Source organism: Notechis scutatus, chromosome 4 (assembly GCF_049901735.1).
Source record: "Notechis scutatus isolate UNSWTSFEM ecotype Mainland chromosome 4, rNotScu1.2, whole genome shotgun sequence".
NCBI classification, from domain to species: Eukaryota; Metazoa; Chordata; class Lepidosauria; order Squamata; family Elapidae; genus Notechis; species Notechis scutatus.
The window spans coordinates 128,246,607-128,268,616 of record NC_142012.1 but is presented as its reverse complement, the minus strand read 5'-3'; the positions used below and the strand labels follow the sequence as shown (position 1 = coordinate 128,268,616).

The 22,010-nt window shown below is 37.3% G+C and overlaps 2 protein-coding genes across 4 annotated transcripts in view; one reads left to right on the top strand and one right to left on the bottom strand.

Moving 5' to 3' along the window:
- The first annotated feature begins 289 nt into the window (after positions 1-289).
- On the top strand, positions 290-4,917 carry LRRC3 (leucine rich repeat containing 3). 2 transcript variants are annotated; one of them, XM_087964891.1, is made up of 3 exons: positions 290-505; positions 2,796-2,882; positions 3,371-4,917. In XM_087964891.1, the coding sequence occupies exon 3, from the start codon at positions 3,577-3,579 to the stop codon at positions 4,360-4,362; it is 786 nt and encodes a 261-aa protein (XP_087821017.1). In that variant the 5' UTR covers positions 290-505; positions 2,796-2,882; positions 3,371-3,576; the 3' UTR covers positions 4,363-4,917. The 2 variants fall into 2 exon arrangements, with proteins under 2 accessions (XP_087821017.1, XP_026523512.1); XM_026667727.2 differs by having other exon boundaries at positions 299-505; positions 2,799-2,882.
- The window catches only part of TSPEAR (thrombospondin type laminin G domain and EAR repeats), a 42,141-nt gene continuing 24,016 nt past the window's right edge, over positions 3,886-22,010 (bottom strand). The window contains exons 8-12 of one of the 2 annotated variants that reach the window (XM_026668805.2): positions 17,981-18,167; positions 15,751-15,980; positions 13,330-13,517; positions 12,909-13,010; positions 3,886-11,101 (exon numbers count right to left, since the gene is read on the bottom strand). In XM_026668805.2, coding sequence (XP_026524590.1) covers positions 10,948-11,101; positions 12,909-13,010; positions 13,330-13,517; positions 15,751-15,980; positions 17,981-18,167 — 861 coding nt within the window. In that variant the 3' untranslated portion in view covers positions 3,886-10,947. The remainder of the gene's footprint in view (positions 11,102-12,908; positions 13,011-13,329; positions 13,518-15,750; positions 15,981-17,980; positions 18,168-22,010) is intronic. The other variant, XM_087964890.1, reaches the window with a different exon arrangement.

The window sequence follows — 22,010 nt, the reverse complement described above, 5'->3', positions numbered from 1 at the left end:
GGAGTTAATGTAGGAGCAATATCTCTCTGGCATAACAAAAAGCACTTCTAATAGTAAATACAAAGCTTTACATTTTGGCATCTGTGCAATAATGGAAAGCAACACCAAATGCCTATTTTCTGATCTAGTGAATATCAGCTACTGTGTTCCACATATGATACTGTAAAGTGTAACTCCCAAGCAAGCAATAGACCACTATGTTGCTTCCTATCTCTGCTAATACGTCCTTTATCACTGAGCGGCCCCTTTAAAAATTCCAGGATGCTCAGCTAGGGTGGCAGTGACAAGCAGATGCGATCCAATTACAGTCAGCATTTGCCATGAATGGCTTTGTGTGCGACTGATGGGAAGAGGACGGCAGCAACAAGTGCTGTGTGCAGGCTGCAAGTCTTCACTGCTGCTGCTTCTGCTCTGAACTGCACCCACATCCAGGCAAGGGTGTGGCAGGAGAAAGCAGAGCAAGAGCTCCTGAGCTTTGGATGAGGAAGAAACTTGGGATCCTCAGGTAAAAGGAGAGTCAGCTGACCTCAGTTCAGGTATCATGGCCAAAAGGGAGAAGAGAAGGCAGTGGTAATAGGGCAGATTTGGCATATTTGCATGATGAAGTGGCTAAAGCTGACTATATGGATTTTTTTTCAATAGGCTCAATCCAAGAATCCAATTTTGGGGGGTGGGGGTGGGGTATTTTGCTCTGTAACTAGGTAGGTGTCCAGCATCTGTGCTGCTCTTGTTTTTGACATAATGGTTGAAACTCTGGGAGGAAGATATAGGTGGAGACTGCAGCTAAATTTAGTGTCATATTTACATCCTGAAGCATATCAGGATTAGCAGCTTTGCCGGTTATGCTTAGAGCAGGGGTTGCCAATGTTCAACATTATGACTCATGTACCTTTAATAGTTTGGGGAAAGACAGCAGATGTGCTGCTTGTCATGTCACAGTGCTTCAAAGGTTTGCAAATCTGCTTGCCTACATTGTCTTCCCCAGCTCGCCTGAGGGCTGGAAGCTTCATCTGAGGCAATAGGTTATGACAAGGTTGAAAAGGAGAAAGAAGCATTCTTAGAGGGATAGAGAGGATTCCCTCCTACGCGAGATATTTCCTCTGTCACTACAACCAGCAGGATCCTAAGAGCCACAGCTGGCTGCATATAGGCAGGACCCAAAAATCCAGATTTTCAAAACCCAAATTAGTGGCTGTAGCTGAGCCCCCAAAAGGCCTATTTATATCACAGAATTCAAATGATCTTTCAATTTGCCAATTTCCTCAGGGAACTCTGGGGATTGCAGTTCTGTGGCCAGCTTACTAAAGATCTTTTACAAAATTTTCTGCATCCATTACAGAAGAAGCCATTAGGGTTAAAATGGCACAGAACATATACAATTCTGTGGTCCTTTTTATGATTTTGGGAGGCAACTAGGTGATGAGGCTGATTAATCTTGCATCTTTGGCATATAATGACAGTCAGTTTTTTAATAATTATTTTCAGTCATGTACACCATTTTATTTGCCAATTTTCTTAACTGTAAAAATTATGCCATCAACAGAAAAGGATTCAGATGGTAGATTTCCCTCCTAGGATCTGAAAACTTCAAAAGAATGTAACAGCAAAACAATCCTAGTACTAAGAACGAAAGAAAGCAAATAAAGGGTTTCTGATGAGTTTGTTTAGGGCAGAAAAGTCACGAAGAGAACAGATTCTTACCTTCTTTCATCCTTCTCTTTTCCTTGCTAAAAAACTATTCTACCTTGCTCTGAATGTCTCCACCCTCAGCAAGCATATAAAACGGGGACAAGCAGAATTCCTGTCCTCATCTTAAGGTCAGAAAATGAAAACAGGATTCTGCAACTTCCTGTTTCTTTATAATGTTTATCGCTCCCCACTCAATGGTTTTTCCCTGTAAAAGTCTCCTAACCTTACTAAGTGCAAACTTTTGTCCCCAATACAGTGAATCCAAACTGAACAGGCTTTTTTTCTCCCTAGCAGTTGTGACAATTGCGCTATTAGAGCCATGGTGGCACAGTGGTTAGAACGCAGTACTGCAGGTTAACTCACTGCTCACTCCAGAAGTTCGATCCTGATAAGTTCAAGGTTGACTCAGCCTTCCATCCTTCCAAGATCGGTAAAATGAGGACCCAGATTGTTGGGGGCAGTATGATAACTCTGTAAACCGCTTAGAGAGGGCTGTAAAGCACTGTGAAGTGGCATATAAGTCTAAGCGCTATTGCTATTAGTTCAGCTGCCATAGATTGCAGAATATGGTCTAAACAAAAGGACTATGTTGCAATATACAGAAAACTTCTCTTTTGATGAAATATTTTTTTAAACAAAATTCTTTCCAAAGAGAAGAGACTTTGGTGCAATTTCATGGGTGGAGTATGATGCTCTCCCAGTTATTCAGTTAAAGTTAGTCTTGCAACTTTAGAATATAATAGAACCCCAAACAAACTCCTTAGATGGGCAATTGACTGCTGAAAGGTCTGAAATGTTGGGCTTCCCCCTAGGCCGATGAAGCTGAAACAGATGGAATGTACAGGGCCCCCGTGGTTATTTCTCTTAAGTATGCAAGGTTCGTCACCTCTTTAGTCATCCAAGGTATTCCCTCCCCCCTCCACATACACATTAGACTTAGACTTAGGTGAATCTCCCCTCATTTCCCATGCCTAATATAAGCTGCAAAGTTCCGGATGACCACCAGATGGCAGATAAATGAAGTTGTTTATAACTTGTGTCATATTTAATGCAGCAGCCCAAGTAAGGAACTCTACGCTTATTATGTCTCCCTCATTCCTTTAAAGCAGAAAGGAAAAGGAGAAAGAGGAGATTTAAAAAAGCAGCAAGCAGCAAGTGGTGAGAACCTGGTGGAAGTAACCATGGAGTTCATTGTAAATAACTGCCACGCCTAGCTTCACTTTATTTTTACCACTGATCTGCAACTTCCCTAGTTTCCATTGCTTCTTTTAGATCCCGAGAGAGAATTATTTCCATTTTTTTTAGAATGGGATAAGGCAGAATGGGCTCCTTCACAGTGATAAAAACATGTTTTCAAAATGCTACAACATCAATACTAACATTCTCTATCACTTGAACAAGAGAATGATTGAAAAGGGGAGAGAGAAATGACCTCAAGGGTTTTATCTTCAATTGCTTCTGTCTGGAGGGAGGGAGGGAGGGAGGGAGGGAGGGAGGGAGGGAGGAGAGAGAGAGAGAGAGAGAGAGAGAGAGAATGAGAATTAGTTACCTATCAGGGCTTTGTTATGGAAATTTGCGGTCATGGATATTTGAGTCATCAACATTGGTTTGATCATAGGTGGTAATTTTAATTTTTGTGTTGGAATTAGATGAAAATGTATTCATATTTCTGTCCCTGTAGAGATTACTTCCCCACCTTTCTGTGCTCTGGAAAATGAGAAGAGTGAATTGATGCTGTGACACACCTGACCTCAGTGCAAATCAACCCACCGAGAGTCTGAAGAAACTCTTGTGGGCCCTCTTAATTCAAAGGAGTGTGTGGAGGGGGGGGGAAAGACTCATTTTCTTTGCCTTAGCAGCCATGCAGGATTCCCTATTACTGATTGGATGACCAGCATGTTTCTGGCAACTGAGACATCTTGGCCTGTGCTGTTCCTTTGTTCTCAAACTCTGTTCTGCCTCTTCTTTTGCACCCCTTCCTGTTGTTGTACATCTTGTCCTGAACAGTGTCAATGCACCAATTATTCAGGAGCAACTGCCGTTCTGTGTAGTGCTAGCAACTTGGAGGAGATTCCAACAGATATTCCCAAAGATACCATGTTTTTGAAGCTGGATGCAAATAAGATCACTGCAGTTCCCAACAGCACTTTCAGGCACCTTGCCCACTTACAAGAAATAGATCTCTCCAAAAATGCCATTGAGAAGATCGATTCAGCAGCATTTAAGGGTGTGGCTGATGGCCTGCGATTGCTGGATCTCTCTGGAAATCACATACAGAGAATCCCAAAGGAAGCCCTGGTCAACCTGAACGCCATGATTCGTTTATCCAACAACCCTTGGCATTGTGAATGTACTTTGCAGGAAGTCTTGTGGGAAGTGAAACTGGACCCTGATTCAGTCAATGAGATCACCTGCCAAACATCTGTGCAAGAGGAATACGCTGGAAAGCCTCTGCTCCACATCCTAGATTCAGGCATCAACTTTTGCAACATGCATCAGAAAACCACCGATGTTGCCATGTTTGTTACCATGTTCAGCTGGTTTACCTTGGTCATTAGCTACGTGGTATACTATGTCCGGCATAATCAAGAGGATACAAAGAAGCATCTGGAATACTTGAAGTCATTACCTAGCACAAGAGTTCCTAAAGAGACTATCAGCACAATTCTGTAGCCTGGAGTGCTGACCTTCAGCTACACAGCCTGTTTTCTAAAGAAGAAAATGTTGGATGAAATACAGAAAAATTATTTCCTGCTAGTTCAGCCAGGATTTTTCTAATTTTTTTCTAAAAAACAAAATGTTTCATAAAAGGTAAAAAATGTGTTGACATTATAAATATGGAAAAAATGTCTAAACCCCGTTTCCCTGTGCTCTAAGCTATTGTTTCCAATACTGGACACAAAAGGTCTTTGAATGGCACATGCTTTGTTTTGGCTCCCTAAAGTTCACAATCAAGATCTTATTCCAAGAGAGAAATCTAAAAACCCTCAAATGGAGCAATATAATCCTGACAAATGTGCTGATGGTGCCAATGGAATATGTACAAGGTTGACTTTTGCTCAATACTCTGAATGAAAAGACAAACCACTTTCTTCAAAGCTTACAGAAAGTTCTATTGCCAAATTCATAGATTTTGCAAACAAGGACCCATACAGTTTGGTGTAATTTAATATGTGACATGTATGTTTGTGTGTGTGCTACAAATCTAAAAAGGGATACATTTTATACTGTATCTGGATTCATACTGCTTCATTCTCCATCAGATTAAAAATGTATTTTTAATTCCAGAAACATTATGGTGCAAGGAAAGGGGAAAAATGAGCATATGTTATAAAAAAAAAGCTGAATAGATTCCCTTCAGGAAGATGGGGCAGATACATAATGATGAAATTGTTTATTTCTACGTTTGCTTACTTTATATTACAAGTGGTGGTTCAAATGTGCAGCTGGTCTGGGGATTAATAAATTTGAAAAGGGAAAAAATGAATAATAATTTTAACTTGAGAAAAACCTAGTCCTGGCATCTGAGAACAATTTCTGAGAACAGAAATCTGAGAACAGAAACAGGCTAAGAAAAGATAATATAATAATAAGCTAATAGAAAAAGCAAATAAGAAGGTTATAAAGAGCCTCTCATTGAGGGAGATGAGTAGTCTAGAAACATGAAATATAAATAAATAAAATATTAACTTAAGAATGCTTCTTTACATGATTTTAAGGTTAAAATCTCTATTGAAAGAGATCTTAACAGATTCTGTTTGAAAAACATGTTGAATCCAACCTTTTCAGAATTTGTCAGACTTCAATAAAGCAAGGTCGTACTGAAGAGAATCTACTGGCAGCAGTAAATTTGACAGCAACACTATACAGTATTCACACTGCTCTAGGCACAGAAACATGTTAGACTTCCTGTTTGAAAACAGAGTTCCAAATTAAGTCTTCGTCTGCATGCCGTTATGCATTTTAAGACTCTTGAGAACCTTTGATTGTATCTTTGACTCTCTGCTATGCTGTTCTAGTGTGATAGCATGGCTTTACATCGCTACTTTTGGGAATATGATATATATATAGCTCAGGGTTGAAGTTTGGAGTCCTTGATTCTCTTGAAGCATGGTTGTTTGCTTGCTGACATTCCATTATCTAAATAGGCAACATCAGTGCTGCTTAGTCAAGTAATAAAACAACTATGTAAGCAAACAACCACGTTCAGAGATCCAAGGACTCCACAATGTTCCAATTACTCAACATATATAGATTTCTACTGGATGCATTTGTTAATCTTTATAGCTATCCAGTTGGGTTGTGCAGTACTACAGCTTCACTCACCCAAAGGGTTCTGGAACATGTGGGAGCACAAATGTGGCATCACCTTAAAACCCCAAGGCCTTTTTCTTAGATTATGTGTGATCCTAGGAAAAGATGAAACTGCTGTAAGGTATTGAAAGGGACCACATTTTTAGTTCTGTGCATTATTAACCCTTTGTGGTGATCACATCTGAAGGCCCATCATGCGACAGCTGGTTAATCAACACTTTGAGAAATTTCAGGACAGTTGGGACCTTTTTTATTAATAGTTTTATTCTACTGTTTATGTACCATTGCAATTCATTTGTTGTGCAGGATGTAAATGTCCTCTGGTATTATTTGAATTATGGGGATATAATTCAGTCTGATGTTGCAACTCTTTTCTTCCTAATTCTCAGTGTAGAATGTGGTTATGGCATCTCTCATAATGAGCATCACAAATTCCTGCACCATTTTGTGAACTTAAAAAATACTGATGGTTGTGCATCCATCTATTATGTAGTTTAATCCTGAAAAAGTCATCCAATGTCATTTTTCCCCCTTTTAAACTGTTTAAAAAAATCAAAAAGATTATCCTCTTGCTCTTCCTTAATTAAAAAGGTGCTATACAAACATTAAAAATCAATATTTCTGCCTTCAAGCTGACAATTTAATAAATATAGCCCATAAGGAAAAAGAAAGATGGAAGGAGCAAGGAGATGAATTAAATTAAGTACTAATTCTTCACAAAGGACTCATAATTCCTACCTGCTGGTTACCAAGAATTTTCCTATGGGTTTAAAAATAATTATTGTGATTATATTTGTTATCTGCAGACCAATTTTTTCTCCCAATAGAACATTTGCCTGCTTGCCACCAGCTGGTCTCATAAAGGAATAGATCCTTTTACTTTGGACTAAGAAACATGGTAGCACCTACTATACCCAATTTTATTTAATGGGGCTATTATATCTACCCATAAAAATCTGGAATACCACTAAATGATAGCAAAAAGATATTCTTTGCTGCAATTTTGTAATATTCTGGATTTTTAAGTCCAGATAACACAGCTCCAAATTATCAGGAATATTTTACTTATTTGGCATAAACTAAAGTTTAGTACTATAACTTGAAGAGATTGGGTGAAGCAGAGGAGAATTCAACATTTGCAATGGAAAATAAGGAAGAGGATAATGGTATACCAATCTATGAGACAGAGAAGTTATAACTATCATTTGCTCTGTGTAATCTTTTTTATTAAGAAAAAGCTCATTCTTTTGTTCATTCTTACTATTTTTATCAGTAGCCAGAAACAAAACCCAAGACGGAAACATTTGTGTGACTTTATATGGGAATAATATGAAGATAGACCTTGGGTAGAAGAGCAAGTGCCCAATCATTCGCTTGCTGTTCCATTTTGCTTGCCTTTTCCTTTTTGCTCCATAGATTTTCCAGGATTATACGTAGATTGCAGCTTCATTATCTCTAGTCACATTGGCTGTTGAAAATATTTGGAATAAGTATGAAAAGTTGCTTTGGACTGTGTCCCTACAGGTATCACTCGGATTACAACTACTCATTCAGTTTCTGCTCAAATTTACAATGGCACAAACCAAGGTGGATTTATGACTGGTCCTCTGGATACTGATCTTTTCAGTCTCCCTGCAGTCATGTGATCAAGATCTGGGCACTCGGTGCCCAGCTCATAATTATAACAGTAAGCCAAGGTTGTTTGATCATGATTTCCTACATTCTCTGCCAGCTTCCCACACACAATTTCAGTTGGGGAAGCCATCAGGAGTTCTCAAGTTATTCCCTTTGCAGCCACTTTTTCACCCATCCAGGTTTTGCAGCATCTGCCCACCCCATTCTCCCAGCCACCTGTTGCACCCCCACATCTGCCTGTGCTCCACATCATCTGCTTGCCTGGGATTCCTACCTCTTCCTCCATAATGACCACATGGTCGTAAGGTTGCAATGGCAAATAAGACTGCCAGGATTACAGTCACTAAGTGATGCAGTTACATGACATCCATCATTTAGTGACAGTAATTCCACTTCAACAGATACAGAAAGTACTAGATTCATTTATAATATTGCACTCATTTATATTGTCAAGGGATTATGTATCAATTATTTTAAAGCAGAGCTGAAGAAGCTTCTGGGATGAGAAGCAAAATGTCTTCAAAGAAAAACAAAATCTGGTTTCTTCTTGAAAAAGCACCTTTGAGACAACCATGACCTGGATGACTGAGATCTCCATAGATATTTTAAAGCAAGTAATCATTACAAGGCATCTGTTGATAATGCTGATGTAAACATACAATAAAATATGGAATCAAACATTACTAAATGTAAACTAAATGGCTTACCATTTGGCTTAACAGAAGAAGCAGTTACGATGCTGAGATAACAGAAGGAAAGACCTTTGACTATTACTTCTCGGGTGTAAAATATATATTGATTAAAGAATTGTGTTGGTGTACTACAAAGGTTGACAACATAGGACCTGCAGGAGGCAGAACATTCACAATAGCTTTAGATTAGGGGTCTTCAAACTTGACAGCTTTAAGACTTGTGGACTTCAACTCCCAGAATTCTTCCTCCAGTCATGTTAGCTCAGGAATTCTGGGAGTTGAAGTCCACAAGTCTTAAATTTGCCAAGTTTATAGACCCTTGATTTAGATGGTATCTGAGGAATAAAAAAATGAAATTTATAACCTGTTTTTAAAAAAGGACAAACAAGATTTCACATTAGTAAGATCACCAAATCTCATGAGACATTGGTATTCTGCATAGGATCTCTCAGGATTGAAAGTTAAGCTTCATTTTTTTCATTCAGTTTTCAATGCTGACTTTCATGATACTTGGTGATCCAGTGAGACAAATGATGGTACCCAGCACTTCAAAAGGTTATTGATACTAAGACATTTTAATTGAACGGGAAATGGAATGGGGGAGGAGAGGGGGTCTTCTCTATGCATTTTATCCCTGCTATCATGTCTTCATGTAGTAGTTTCAGCTAATAGGAAGTGACTGGCCCAGAGTTACCCACTAAGCTGTATCCTGGATTGGGGACTTAAGCCCATGTATTCCTTTTCCAATTTCTGTATACTTCTTTCCAGAAATAGAACAAAATATAACAGTATCCCCCATTGCAGATGAAGGCAGGCAGCCTAACCTTGGGTTATAGGCAAAGCAGACTGCAAGGCAAACAGCAATCTGTCTTACTCAGTGCATTTATTCCTGTTCCACCTAGTGTTTCAACACATGTCCCACATCACATATATGACATTCCATAATTTCACCACCTATTGTTTGAAGTAAATGCAAGTATTGTAGTGAATTCTTAAATTTTGTCACTTTGCTTTACTTTTTATTAATGTCAAATTGAATCCAGACTGGATAACTCCGATTCTTAAATTATGGTAGCTCAGACATTGTAGCTGTAGTTAGATTTCATCTGAGATGAAGCTTGAATGCAAATAAGCTCTGACACAGCATCTCTGAGATGGTGCAAATCACTCTGTTAATTTTATTAGGAACTGCTTTCAATACTGTAAATATTATCCCAATAATAAATAATTCCACCTCTATATATCCATATAACAAATGTGACCATCAACAATTTACATATAATATTTTGTGAATAGAATAATACATACTAGCAGCAAACAGAAGCTTTATAATTCACAAACTAACATGGGAAAATAAACTAAGAAAGCTAGGGTCAACTAGGATTGGAGTTTATTGCAGAGATATTATAAATCCATATAAAAGTACTGGGCTTTCCATGTGAAAAAGTTCAGAAGCATTATTTCCCAAAGCTTAAAACAGAAACTTTTAAACAATATTGGCTTTTCTTTCCTTGTAGCTATGCTGCAAAACTGGAGAATACAAACCTGGAAGAGCTGTAATAAATCCAAGACTTTTTGTAAAGACACAGCCCTTCTATAATAAGGAATATATGTCATGCAATCTAGGATAGCCAGTAATAAAGGAGTAACTGAATTTTGAATTTTCTCAGCAAGGCTCAGAACGTTTTTTCCTTGAAACCCTGAGATTCAAATTTGGAAATTGCTCATAAAAACCAAAAAAGCAGTTGGACCTTTGTGGTCTCATGAATTTCATATATTACAGAGTTTCATGTTTTAAAAAACCTCTAGTAACTTCTCCTAGGATCTACATCAAAATTCTTTTCATGACAATGAGTGTGTTGCTGGAATTGACTGACATATATAAATATGTTGTATTCCTATTAGTGGTGGGATTCAATTTTTTTTACTACCGGTTCTGTGAGCATGGCGTGGTGGCCATGGCAGGGGAAGGATACAGTAAAATCTCCAGTCTGAGGTGGTATTTGCCGATTCTCCGAACTACTCAAAATTTCCGCTACTGGTTCTCCAGAACTGGTCAGAGCCTGCTGAATACCACCTCTGATTCCTGTGCTCTTCCCATAATAGATGATAGTAGATGATATAGTAGATGATACTTAGACAAGGAGGTGGAAGAAGTTGGCAAAAACTTGTATGCCCAAATATTTTAAGTAATAGATAGATGCCAGATGGATACCTTTTCTGAAGCCCACTGTCCTACTTCAGAAGCAATGAATGCTCAGATTTGCCTAATGTTAAGAATTATATTGGCAGCATTTTAGGGTAGGAATGATGTTCATAAATATAATGGGGGCAGGCTTCAATATGTAAACCAAAGTTTCTGAATTCACAAATATCTTTCGCCAGCTCAAATGTACAGTCATGCAATTCAACTTAATAGCAGAAAGGATCTGTTAAAATCTAATTTCCAACAGCCTCCTACTCGGCTAGCTGAGATGCACCAGAATAATCTCTTTCTTATATTGGCTGTATTAATTGAAGTATAACAAATTTCATTATAGCTCTGATTAATTAAAACAATTCCTCTCAAGTCCATGCTCTCTGCTTATAGCAGGAAACTTAAGAATCTCCATTCAGGTCAAAAAAATTTCAGCTTCAGCACCTTGGAGAGGGGTTCTTTTGCACTTGAATACATGAGGTAAGAACCAGCTGTAGTGTTGAAAGCTTCCCAATCCCTACAGCCAAATGTTGGAAGATGGTGAACTGCTACGAAACCTTCATATCCTTGCCATCTGCAGTGCAGACAAAATAGTTACTCAGTTTGTAATTTTCTATTATTCATAATATGCTATTCTTCCCGTTCTTCCAGTTGTTTTCTAACTGAGGAATTGAACTGGAGAAACATTCCTTTCATGTAAATTCAGATAACCTACAGTTTCCACAACTTAGTATTCCCCAGATGTAATGAGATGTACTTAGTTCCCAAATTCTGAAACAAAATGGCCCAGTAGCCAGGTGGCTAGGAACTTTAGGCTATATTCTAAAAATCTGACTTCTAATATGTAATAGATCACAAATAAGCAACTTGGAGTTTTCCAGATTGTTATGACTACATCACTTACAGTCCTTTGGGTTTGGGCTGTATTGATTGGACCTGACTGTTCCAAATGCCTAGAACAGGGGTATCAAACCTGCAGCATCATGTTGTCATCACATGACGTATTGCAGCTTTTTCCCTTTTCCTAAAATGGGTGTGGGCGTGGCCAGTGTGTGATGCATCTGGCCCATGGGTCACAAGTTTGATATCCCTGGTCTAGAAGACATCATAATGACTATTCCTGATATTCAGTAGCAGTGAATTATTTGTTCAAGATTATTTTATTATCATACAGATAATACAGATAATTCAAATATGGAATTACTTAAACTAAATTTATTTGGGCTGGGCTCCCAGGTGTTTTCTGGCCTCCAGCAACTCTTATCATCTGTATCTATTTCTCACTGAATAACTACTGATTTTCCCCCCAGTACAGAACTCCTCACTTAAATACCAAACTTCCTCCCTACAGGCACATAGGGAAGGAGATTTATATTAACAAAGCTACAGAACAGATGTAATCAGAATGCATATACAGCCCATTTCCTTAAATCTCTCAGAGCAAAGAAATATGAATGCCCCATCATGTCATGTTTGCATGTAATGAGCCTTATATGACTCCTACCCCTCTTTTTGGAAGGTGGGTTCTCATATTTTTTACACAGTATACTGTATATCCTGGGTAGGATTTTCAGTTTCACTGATCACTAGAAGGCAGATTATTACAAGACAGTTTTCTCCTTTAGGGACTCATCAGACTTAGATAACCAGATGTTATTCCGTGAGGTTCAAGCCAGCTGTTATTCTATGGGCTTCAATTCCTAGTAGAGGATTTAAAGGGGCAAGTAGGAAGTGTGGGGAGATTTTTTTCCCTTCTCCTCCTTCCCTTGAAAAGTTAGTTAGCCAAAGTAAGTGTTGGTTTTCTGATATGGATTCTACTGCACATTGACAATCTGGAAGTCAGACTAGCACTGAACTACATGTGCCACACCCATCAGTTATAGCACCCGTCTTCCCACCTAAAATCTGTTTGCAGAACCCAACATAATGTGCGTATGTGTACACAGAGACAGAATGGAGAACATCAAATGTGATACTTTTATTTTTTAAAAAGGAAAAAGGAAAAAGTTAACCTTTTGCTTACTAAATAAAAAGCTTAGGTGCATGAGCCAGGGTTTAGTTTCTCTTCTGAAAAAATGAGTTTTCCAAAGTAATTTTCAAAAGGTTTTCATGTAGGTACAAGAAGAAGTAATTTATAAGGGAAATTTCAGGAACAGCTGAACACCAAATCTATTCTAATAACCTAATTCTTTTAATCTGGATATTTGCTATTTAGCATCAAGAATAGATAGAGTGACAGAATAGTATATCCTTTCTTCCTATACAGATTAATACTCTGTATATTAATATGGTTTCAATCATTTCTAATTGTTTTGTCTTTTTTTAAAAGACTCCAATATATACAAATGACAAAACTGAGGCATTTTTTCTTGATCACTTACCTGTAAATAATACTGTTTACAGAGAAGGTCACACCATCATAGGAATTTGCAACAACCAAAAAGCTGTCTTCTCCCACTGAAAAGAATTCCCAGTCTAAAGCACTGTGACACGAACAAACCAAATAGGAAAATATTGCAAAAGTCAGAGAATCAGTGATGAACACATCCTGTTTCCATTTATATTAGAACTGGGGGGAGGGGAAGGCAACAGGTGCCACAATTTCTGAGATCAGTATAATTTAAAAAAAAAAGGGGGAAATGTTAGTGTTTCTATTATATATTTCTAATAATGGCAAGATCAATTTAAGAAAATATTTAGATGTGTTTTTAGAATACAAAAACAAACTCAAACATTCCTGGAATCATTTTTCTACTGAAAGAACCCCATGCTGATGTTTTGCACACTACTCAGAAAAGGCACCTGTATGTAGGGATGTCCTGAAACTTGACAAATAACTGTGCTGTGATGTTAAGCTCATAGATGGAAGAATTAATGGCAAAAGTGTTGATCGGTGGTAGAGTTCTACTGTCATAACTATGACTGTTTGCCACAGCAAGAAAGACTCTGTTTTGGATGTAAAAGACCTCCCAGTCAGCAGCACCAAAAGTCTAGAAAAAGAGAGGAAGAAAAAGAGACTTTCAGTGAGACACATCTGTAGAAGGACATACTTTATAATCTGACTCAGTATGAGGAGGAGATGTCTAGAGGATTTGCCTTTCTCTCCAAAAATCAACCTGGCATACTAGACTAACTAACTATCCGCTTCAATTAACAGCTTGTACAAATGTTACATTTTTTTAAATGGTAATCCCCAGATTATTTGACTGTAAAAGGAACAGATGTCTTTTCTTCAGGCTGTTTTTCTATTATTGAACAACTGCTGTTGTACTTGACCCACAAACTTAAATTTCGTGATAAGGAGTAAACAACAGAAAATTGTTATTTGTAAAAAAAAAAAAAAAAAGGAGTGAAAACTCTTACTAGCTGAACTCAGCTTCTAGATAAAACATGTCTTTCTGGCCAGTAGCTTTCTTGACAATAATCTTCAATTGTTTTCCTTTTGGTATTTTTAAAAAGCTTCTCAGTCTAGTGCAGAACATTGTGATTTCCTAAGCTCCCATCCAACCAGGGCTGACTTTATTTAATTTATTTAATTTTTTATTTTATTTAATTTTTTTATTTAATTTTTTTGAGATGAGAGAAGTTTGGCTGGGTGCTAAATTCTGGTTAAGAATAGATTCACTTAAATTAAATGTGATTCATCATATGTTATTTTTCTTCAAAAATATTATAAATGTGGTTTGCCAGCCTTTCTCCTTCATTTCTGAATCATATCTGGATAACTTATTTTGTTTAGGACTGAAATTTCCCATTTAATTCTACCAAAGATTCATGACAATTTATAATAGAAACAACTGTACAAATACAGTTAAAACTTAAGAAGTAGTTACAATAATTAAATCTCACTGCAGTTATAATAATTGGATGGAACTTCATTAGCCACTCTAATACACAATGTTTAATATCCCAAATAATAATGATGGCAAAAAGTATTAAGCACAACAGGTTCTCTGGAAGAGTTGAAGTTGTTTCATGGCATTGGGACTATAACTAGAAACAGTGGCCTAAGGCCTCCTCACATTATGGAAGTAGCCTCTCCTGGGTGATAGGATGGATTATTTCAGACCAGACCAGATCATTTTGCAAATATGAAATATAAATAGGTCCAAAAACAGCACTTTGAATTGTACTGGAAATTTATTGATAAGAAGTGCAGTATCCACATGTTATATATTTCCAAAGGCCAGGACCTGCCAGTAAGTGACCTATATAGTTCTGTTTCACAATGGTTTCAAAGTCAGTCTCATACAGAGTGCATTGCAATAATATAAATACACATGAGTTATAATCACATATTTTTCACATTCTAGAACAAAGTAGAACTGGCACACCAATCACAGCAAACAAAAGACCATCCTGGCCTCAAGTCTCCATCTGCCACCCAGAAGTAAATGTGAATTCAGGAGGAGGCCCAAGTTGCAGACCTACTGCCCCAGGAATAGTGCTTCCTCCCTCAAAACACTTTTGGAGCTAACTGAGAATTATGATGGACTAACACTATCTTGCTTTGATTCATCTTCAGCATGTTCTGTTCATCCAACAGTTTTTCTAGACACTAGGGAAAGATTTCCACACCAACACCAGCCTGGCCAGCAACCTAAGAAATTCAGTGTAATGGAAGAGGACAATGTGGTAGAGTAATTATTCAAGCAATTAAAGTACACATGCTCCTTTAAGTCACTTTTTCACCCACATAAACTTAGCTCATTCTACGTGTACCTATTCTTACTGAAAGAATTATAATCACATAGTTTTCTCTATGTAACAGTATTTGATTCCAAATTCCAGATATATTTATTCATTTATTTAATTTATTAAACTATGGTAGTGATTCATATATAAAGGGCTCCCTTGATAGCCAGTATGTTTTAAAACACTGTCATATGAAACAAATCATTTGAAAACAGAGCAGAATGACCTTAAAATAGATAGGTAAACAAACAATGTTTAAAAATGGAATATAAAAAAGGTAAAGAACAAAAATAAAGCTGAGCAATGGTGGGGTGGGTGGGAAATCTGACTTTCTTATGGATGTGACATTGAACAGAACTTGGTAGAAGCAAATAGAAACAGCCTAAAGAACATAGCTCTTGTTCTACATATACAATCCACATCCCCCATTATGTACAATGTTTATGTACAATGGATAAAAATGTAATTGTTTGATCAGAACTTTCCTAAGCATTTAAAGAAATTGGTTTTTCCATTGTTATACCTTACCAAGATTGACTGGAAAAGCTGGAAACCCCCATTGAGCCAAATGTAGATGTTAGAATAAATCTTGGTCGATGTTCCATTGAATGTATTGGCTACCACCAGAAAGGAATAAGGACCAATAGTGAAAAATTCCCAGTCATAGGCTCCTGAAGTAGGAATAGTTTGATTAGCTTCAAAAATCCCTCTTTTAGAGTTCCATCTATATATGACACTATTGATATTGTGGTTATCTCCTAGAGAAGAGTAAGGAAATAATAATTTGAATGGACGTGATATAGAAACATGGTAAAACAGGAAAAGTTGAAAGATGCACAAACATAAGACTACCACTGATATTTGAAATATTTATTACTACCTTCATTTTATTTGAGTTTTTGAAATTAATTTGATGAGGAAAGTCAATCCAGAACTTGGAAATGAAAAATAAAAAGAAGAAAAGAAGAATGATACATGTAATGAAAACAGTGATTTACTCTTAAATGAAAAGCCAGAATGTATCTTGGTTACTTTTAAAAGCATACTTTCAGGTTCTCTTCCATTTGCTCACAAGTTTAAATTAGTCAGGGATATCTAAGTTGTGACTTAGTAACAAACCATAAATTTAAATGTGTAAATGAACAATTAGATATCTTCTCCAGAGCCAGTGGTGAAACAGAAGAAGGGAGAGGGAAAGAGGAACCAGACAATTCTCAGTTTTGTGAACATGATGTTAAAAAGAGTCATGCAGTGGTTAAAATGCAGTATTGCAGGCTAATTCTGCTGACTGCCAGCAGTTCGATTCTCACTGGCTCAAGGTTGACTCAGCATTCCATCCTTCCAAAATTGGTAAAATGAGGACCCAGATTGCTGGGGAAAATATGTTGGCTCTGCAAAGAGCTTAGATAGGGCTGTAAAGCACTAAGAAGTGATATATAAGTTAACTGCTATTGCTAATTCAGTCTATATAGAATAATGTCTTTCCAAGAAAAATACCATTCTTTGTGGACAACTTTGTAAATTAAGTGCTAATTTAAAAGTGGAAATGTTTTTTCTGTTTCTCAAACATATAGCGATTTGCAAGGAAAAAGGAACATGAGTGACAGGTGAGAAAAAAAATGGCACGCAGGATTAGAGTTAAAACTTTTTAATTTGTTAAGCAAAATATTGTAATCATTTCCCATAACTTATTTGTTTCTGTAAAAATAATAGGGATAATAGCTAGTACCTGACGGATATAATACACTTTATGTTAGTATCATTCTTGCTTACTTCATAAAACTGAATTAACATTTTTCATAGCTATATAATTTTTAAGTACATAAATCTGATTAGAAGACATTACAATTCCTTTTACATGATGATATGTCAGCAGACCACTTGGTGGCAGTACATTCTTATTTCAGAAATCGGATAGTTCCACAAACAAAATTTCTCTTTTATTTCAATCGATTCTACTTGTATTCCAAGCAAATTTATTTCAAACAGATTAGACAAACTGATTGAGAGTAAAGCTGTCATTGACTATAAATCATGACAATTATATGTTGCCTCCAGAATCAGATACCATGTTTCTCAATGCTGTCTTATAAAGTAGGATTTTGTTTTCTTTTGTCGAGTTGTGTGTCCAATTCTCTAGATAGGTCTTTACAGTTTACAAAACTGCCTGGACAGATCTTTACAGCTGTCCTGGCAAGGCCCTTCAGAAGTGATTTGCTATTGCCTCCTTCTTAGGCTGAGAGAAAGTGACTGGCCCAAGATCACCCAACTGGCTTCATGCCCAAAGCAAAACTAGAACTCACGGTCTCCCAGTTTCTAGTCTGAATCTTAACTACCATACCTTGCCAAACTAGCTGTTGGGTTAAGATAGAAAGACATAAATATAGTAAAATCCTAACTCATCGCATTATTTAGGGGGCATCCATTAAATCTCAATGTTTGCTAAAAAAAAAAATTATATTATTTGCATCCATTTTCATCATTTGAATAATAATAGTATTATCAATATGAATCAATCCACTGCAGGATGAAGAGTATAGACTGTAATTTACTACATCAGCCCAGTATAGTTTGCCAGATGGTTGTTTTTTTACAACCCATTTAGGCTGGTATCCTATCACTGCCTCTCCGTGTAGTTATAAACTTTAAAGGCTCAAATCTTCTGCCAATAAAAATGACAAAATTCCAATCATAAGAAGTGTTAATGAAAAATGAAAGGAAATTTTCATATGCAGATTAAGCATTAGTATTCGGATACCTTTTCTGTGATTAGCTACAGCAAGAAAGGTCTCTCCATCAATGACGAATGCTTCCCAATCCCTAGCACTATGAGTGGCAATCCTCTGGAACACGGTAAATTTCTCTTTTCTGTAGTTCCATTTATAAATTATAGAAAACTCATGACCCCTTGGATTCTGATCGAGATTAGCCACTACAAGGAAAAGCTGAAAAGCAAAGAAGCAATTTAGACATTCATTTTGCACAGAACAATCACAAGCACAAAAAGTGTAGATTTAATACTTAACATAATATGAATTTGCCTTGCAATAACATAGGAGAGAGATGCATTTAAGGCTATATATAATTTTTATCCGAATTTGGTTGAGTCGTTATTTCAATAACTAGGTATCTGGATCAAATTTCCAAAGTAGGCCAAATCTGAATATGAATTCTCCAATGCTTTTTTAGCATCATAGATACAGTATTTGGAGAAATAGGAAGACAGAACAGCTGTATCTTCAAAAATGTTCATCTTAAGTGTCCCTTAGCTTACATAATAATTACACTGTTATGAAATAAGCATGTACATTTTACGGTTACAATTTAAATGGATCAGTTTCTGAACCAAATATATTTTGAGCAGAGGAACATGTGAATATATAAATTATTTCACACACTCTGACACACAATTTAATAAAATAGAAAAAAATGTCTAATAAGCCTTTTTCACTACCCATGTAATATGGCTCAGCCACATGCATAGTCCAGCCTCATTCATTTAGACTAGCTCGTCACCCCCACATGTCATATCTTAGTCTTGGCAACCAAAATATTCTTCCTCCCTGTTCTTGATTTTGGCTGAAATCAGAAAGGGTGCACCCATATTTGATTTTTTTTTTCTGATTCCTTTTCATGAAAACTCCCCACTCGGCAAAATAACAGTTTGAAAATTAAGCAGAATAGAGTTTTCCAGCATCTACTGCTTCATTTCTTTTTAAATAGTTGTAGTGTAGGCTATTCAGGTAATATTCTCAAAGTCCCTCACAATAAAGTAACAAATAGAGATGGCAGTAAGGTAAGCCAAAGTAGGTAATAATGAGGCAATCCAACAGAGGCAGTTTTAGAATACTCTTACAACTTGTCCACCCAACTGAGGTTGCAGACCAGTTCACCTTACTAAAAGATTAAAATAATGGAGCGTGTATCCAACACAACTGCAAAACATCAGAGAAGTGGATACTTGAATGCACATTAAAGCCTGGATACTAAAAAATATAAAGAACGGCTGCAGGATTTGGATTTGGCTAGTCTAAAGAAAAGAGGTGTGACATGATAGCAATATTCCAGTGTTTGAGGGGCTGCCATAAAGGAGATGGGGTCAACTTATTTTCCAATTACCTGTAGATAGGACAAGAAACAATGGATGGAAACTAGTCAAGGAGAGAAGCAACCAGGAATTAAGGAGGAACTCCCTAACAGTGAGGACAATTAATCAGTGGAACAGAAGTTGCCTTCAGAAATTGTGGGTGCTCCATCACTGGAGGTTTTTAAGAAGAGACTGGACAGTCACTTGTCTGAAATGGGATAGGGACTCCTGCTTGAGCAGGTGGCTGGACTAGAACACCTCCAAGGTCCCTTCAGCTCTATTCTGATTTTCTTAGAAGAAAACCTTATTTATTTGTATAGGTAATTCTCGACTTCCAATCATTCATTTAGCCACAAGCAAAGTCCATGAGGTAAGCTGAATTCACTTGATGGCCACATGATTCACTTAACAACTACAGTGATTCACTTAATAATCCTGGCAAAAGAGCCATAAAATCAGGCATGACTCATTTAACAACCGCCTTGCTTAGCAACAGAAATCATGGTCTTAATTGTGACAGTTGAAAACCACCTGTATATATTTTTTTTATTTTGATGTTCATTCCCTAGCCAAGAGCTCTGGGTCTCTTCATTTTATTCTCATTTTTTTTTTTTTGGAAAAAAAAAAGGGAGTCTGAATAGGTCATAGATTTGTGTCTGCTAACCAACCTTTATCAGTGCTTGATTGAAAAAAAATTGAAAACTGGCAAATTGAAAGAAAAAAAGGATAAGTACAAAAGAACAAAAGACTTGCAACAAAAGTCAAAGATAATTTTAAAAAAAGTTTCTTCCAACATATAAATAACAAGAAAAAATCAAGGAAACAGTCGGTCCACTAAAGAGAGAAGTTGGCAAGGAAGTAATAGGCAACAGAGAGAAAGCAGAACTACTTCACTCATTCTTTGCATTGGTCTTCAGGCAAAAAGAAACTATAGCTCAACCCACCAAAAACATAACTGTAAAAGACAGACCAGAAATAAAAGTTAAAATAAGCAAAAAAAATAGTAAGAGAACATCTTGATGAACACAAATCACCGGGGCCTGATGGATTACATCCCAGAGTTTTAAAGGAGCTGGCAGAGGTCATCTCAGGACCACTGCAACATATCTTTCAAAAGTCCTGGAGCACCGGGGAACTACCAGAGGACTGGAAAAGAGCTGATGTGGTTCCTATCTTCAAAAAAGGAAAAACAACAGACCCAGGAAACTACCCACCAATCAGCCTAACATCAATACCTGGGAAGATATTGGAAAAGATAATAAAAAACAGATCTGCCAACATCTAGAAACAAGTAAAGCAATAACTAGCAGTCAGCACAGAGCTGTTAAGAACAGATCATGCCAAACCAATCTTATTTCATTCTTCAACATAGTGACTAAATTAGTAGACCAGCAAAATACTGTGGACATAATATATTTAGATTTCAGCAAGGCATTCGACAAAGTAGACCACAATCTTCTTCTTGGTAAGCTAGAAAAAAGTGGAATAGATAACACCACCACTGGATGGACTCGCAACTGGCTGACAAACAGTACTCAACGAGTAGTCCTTAATGGGTCTAAGTCTACATGGAGGGAAGTAAACAGTGTGGTGCCACAAGATTCCGTCTTAGGCCCAGTACTCTTCAATATCTTCATTAATGACTTAGATGAGGAATAGAAGGGGAACTTACCAAATTTGCTGATGATACTAAGCTGGCAGGAATAGCTAACACCCAAGAAGATAGGCTCAAGATCCAGATAGATCTTGACAGACTGGAACACTGGGCCATATCTAACAAAATGAAATTCAATATAGAGAAAAGTAAAGTGCTACACTTAGGCAAGAAAAACCAAAAGTACACATATAGACTGGGTGAAACCAGGCTCAATAGCAATAACTGTGAAAGGGATCTTGGAGTCTTAGTGGACAATCAGCAGTGTGCAACAGCAGCCAAAAACGCTAATGCAATCCTAAATTGTATAAATAGAGGGATATAATCGAGATCAAGTGAGATACTAATACCACTCTATAAAGCCTTAGTAAGAGCACACCTAGAGTACTGCATCTAGTTTTGGTCACCACATTATAAACAAGATGTTGAGACTCTAGAAAAAGTACAGAGAAGAGCAACCAGGGTGATTAGGGACTGGAGACTAAAACATATGAAGAATGGTTACAGGAACTGGGCATGGCTAGTCTAGTGAAGAGAAGGACCAGGGGAGAAATGATAGCAGTGTTCCAATATTTGAGGGGCTGTCACAGAGAGGAAGGGGCCAAGCTGTTTTCTAAAGCACCTGTGGGCCAGGCAAGGAATAATGGATGGAAACTGAGCAAGGAGAGATTTAACCTGGAAATAAGGAGAAACTTTCTGACAATGAGAACAATCAACCAGTGGAACAGCTTGCCCTCGGAAGTTGTGGGAGTGTCATTACTTGAGCCTTTCAAGAAGAGATTGGACTGCCATTTGTCAAAAATGGTGTAGGGCAGGGGTGGGATTCAACCAGTTCACACCTATTCGCTAGAACCGGTTGTTAGAAGAAATTACTGGCCTAATCCTGTAAGGAAGGCAGGAAGGAAACATTCTGGTGTTGCTTACAGAAACTGCCTCTCCGTTAACCCTTATTACATTCTTGGCAGGACTAGACTTCCTGTCTCTGGAACTTCTCTGGAGTTTTTTTCCCCCTCCTTTGCTGGTACTTTGCTTGTATGGAATGACCTT

What these genes read in the sequence shown, in the direction of transcription:
- LRRC3 (XM_087964891.1), top strand. Translation starts at nt 3,577, where the DNA reads ATGACCAGCATGTTTCTGGCAACTGAGACATCTTGGCCTGTGCTGTTC.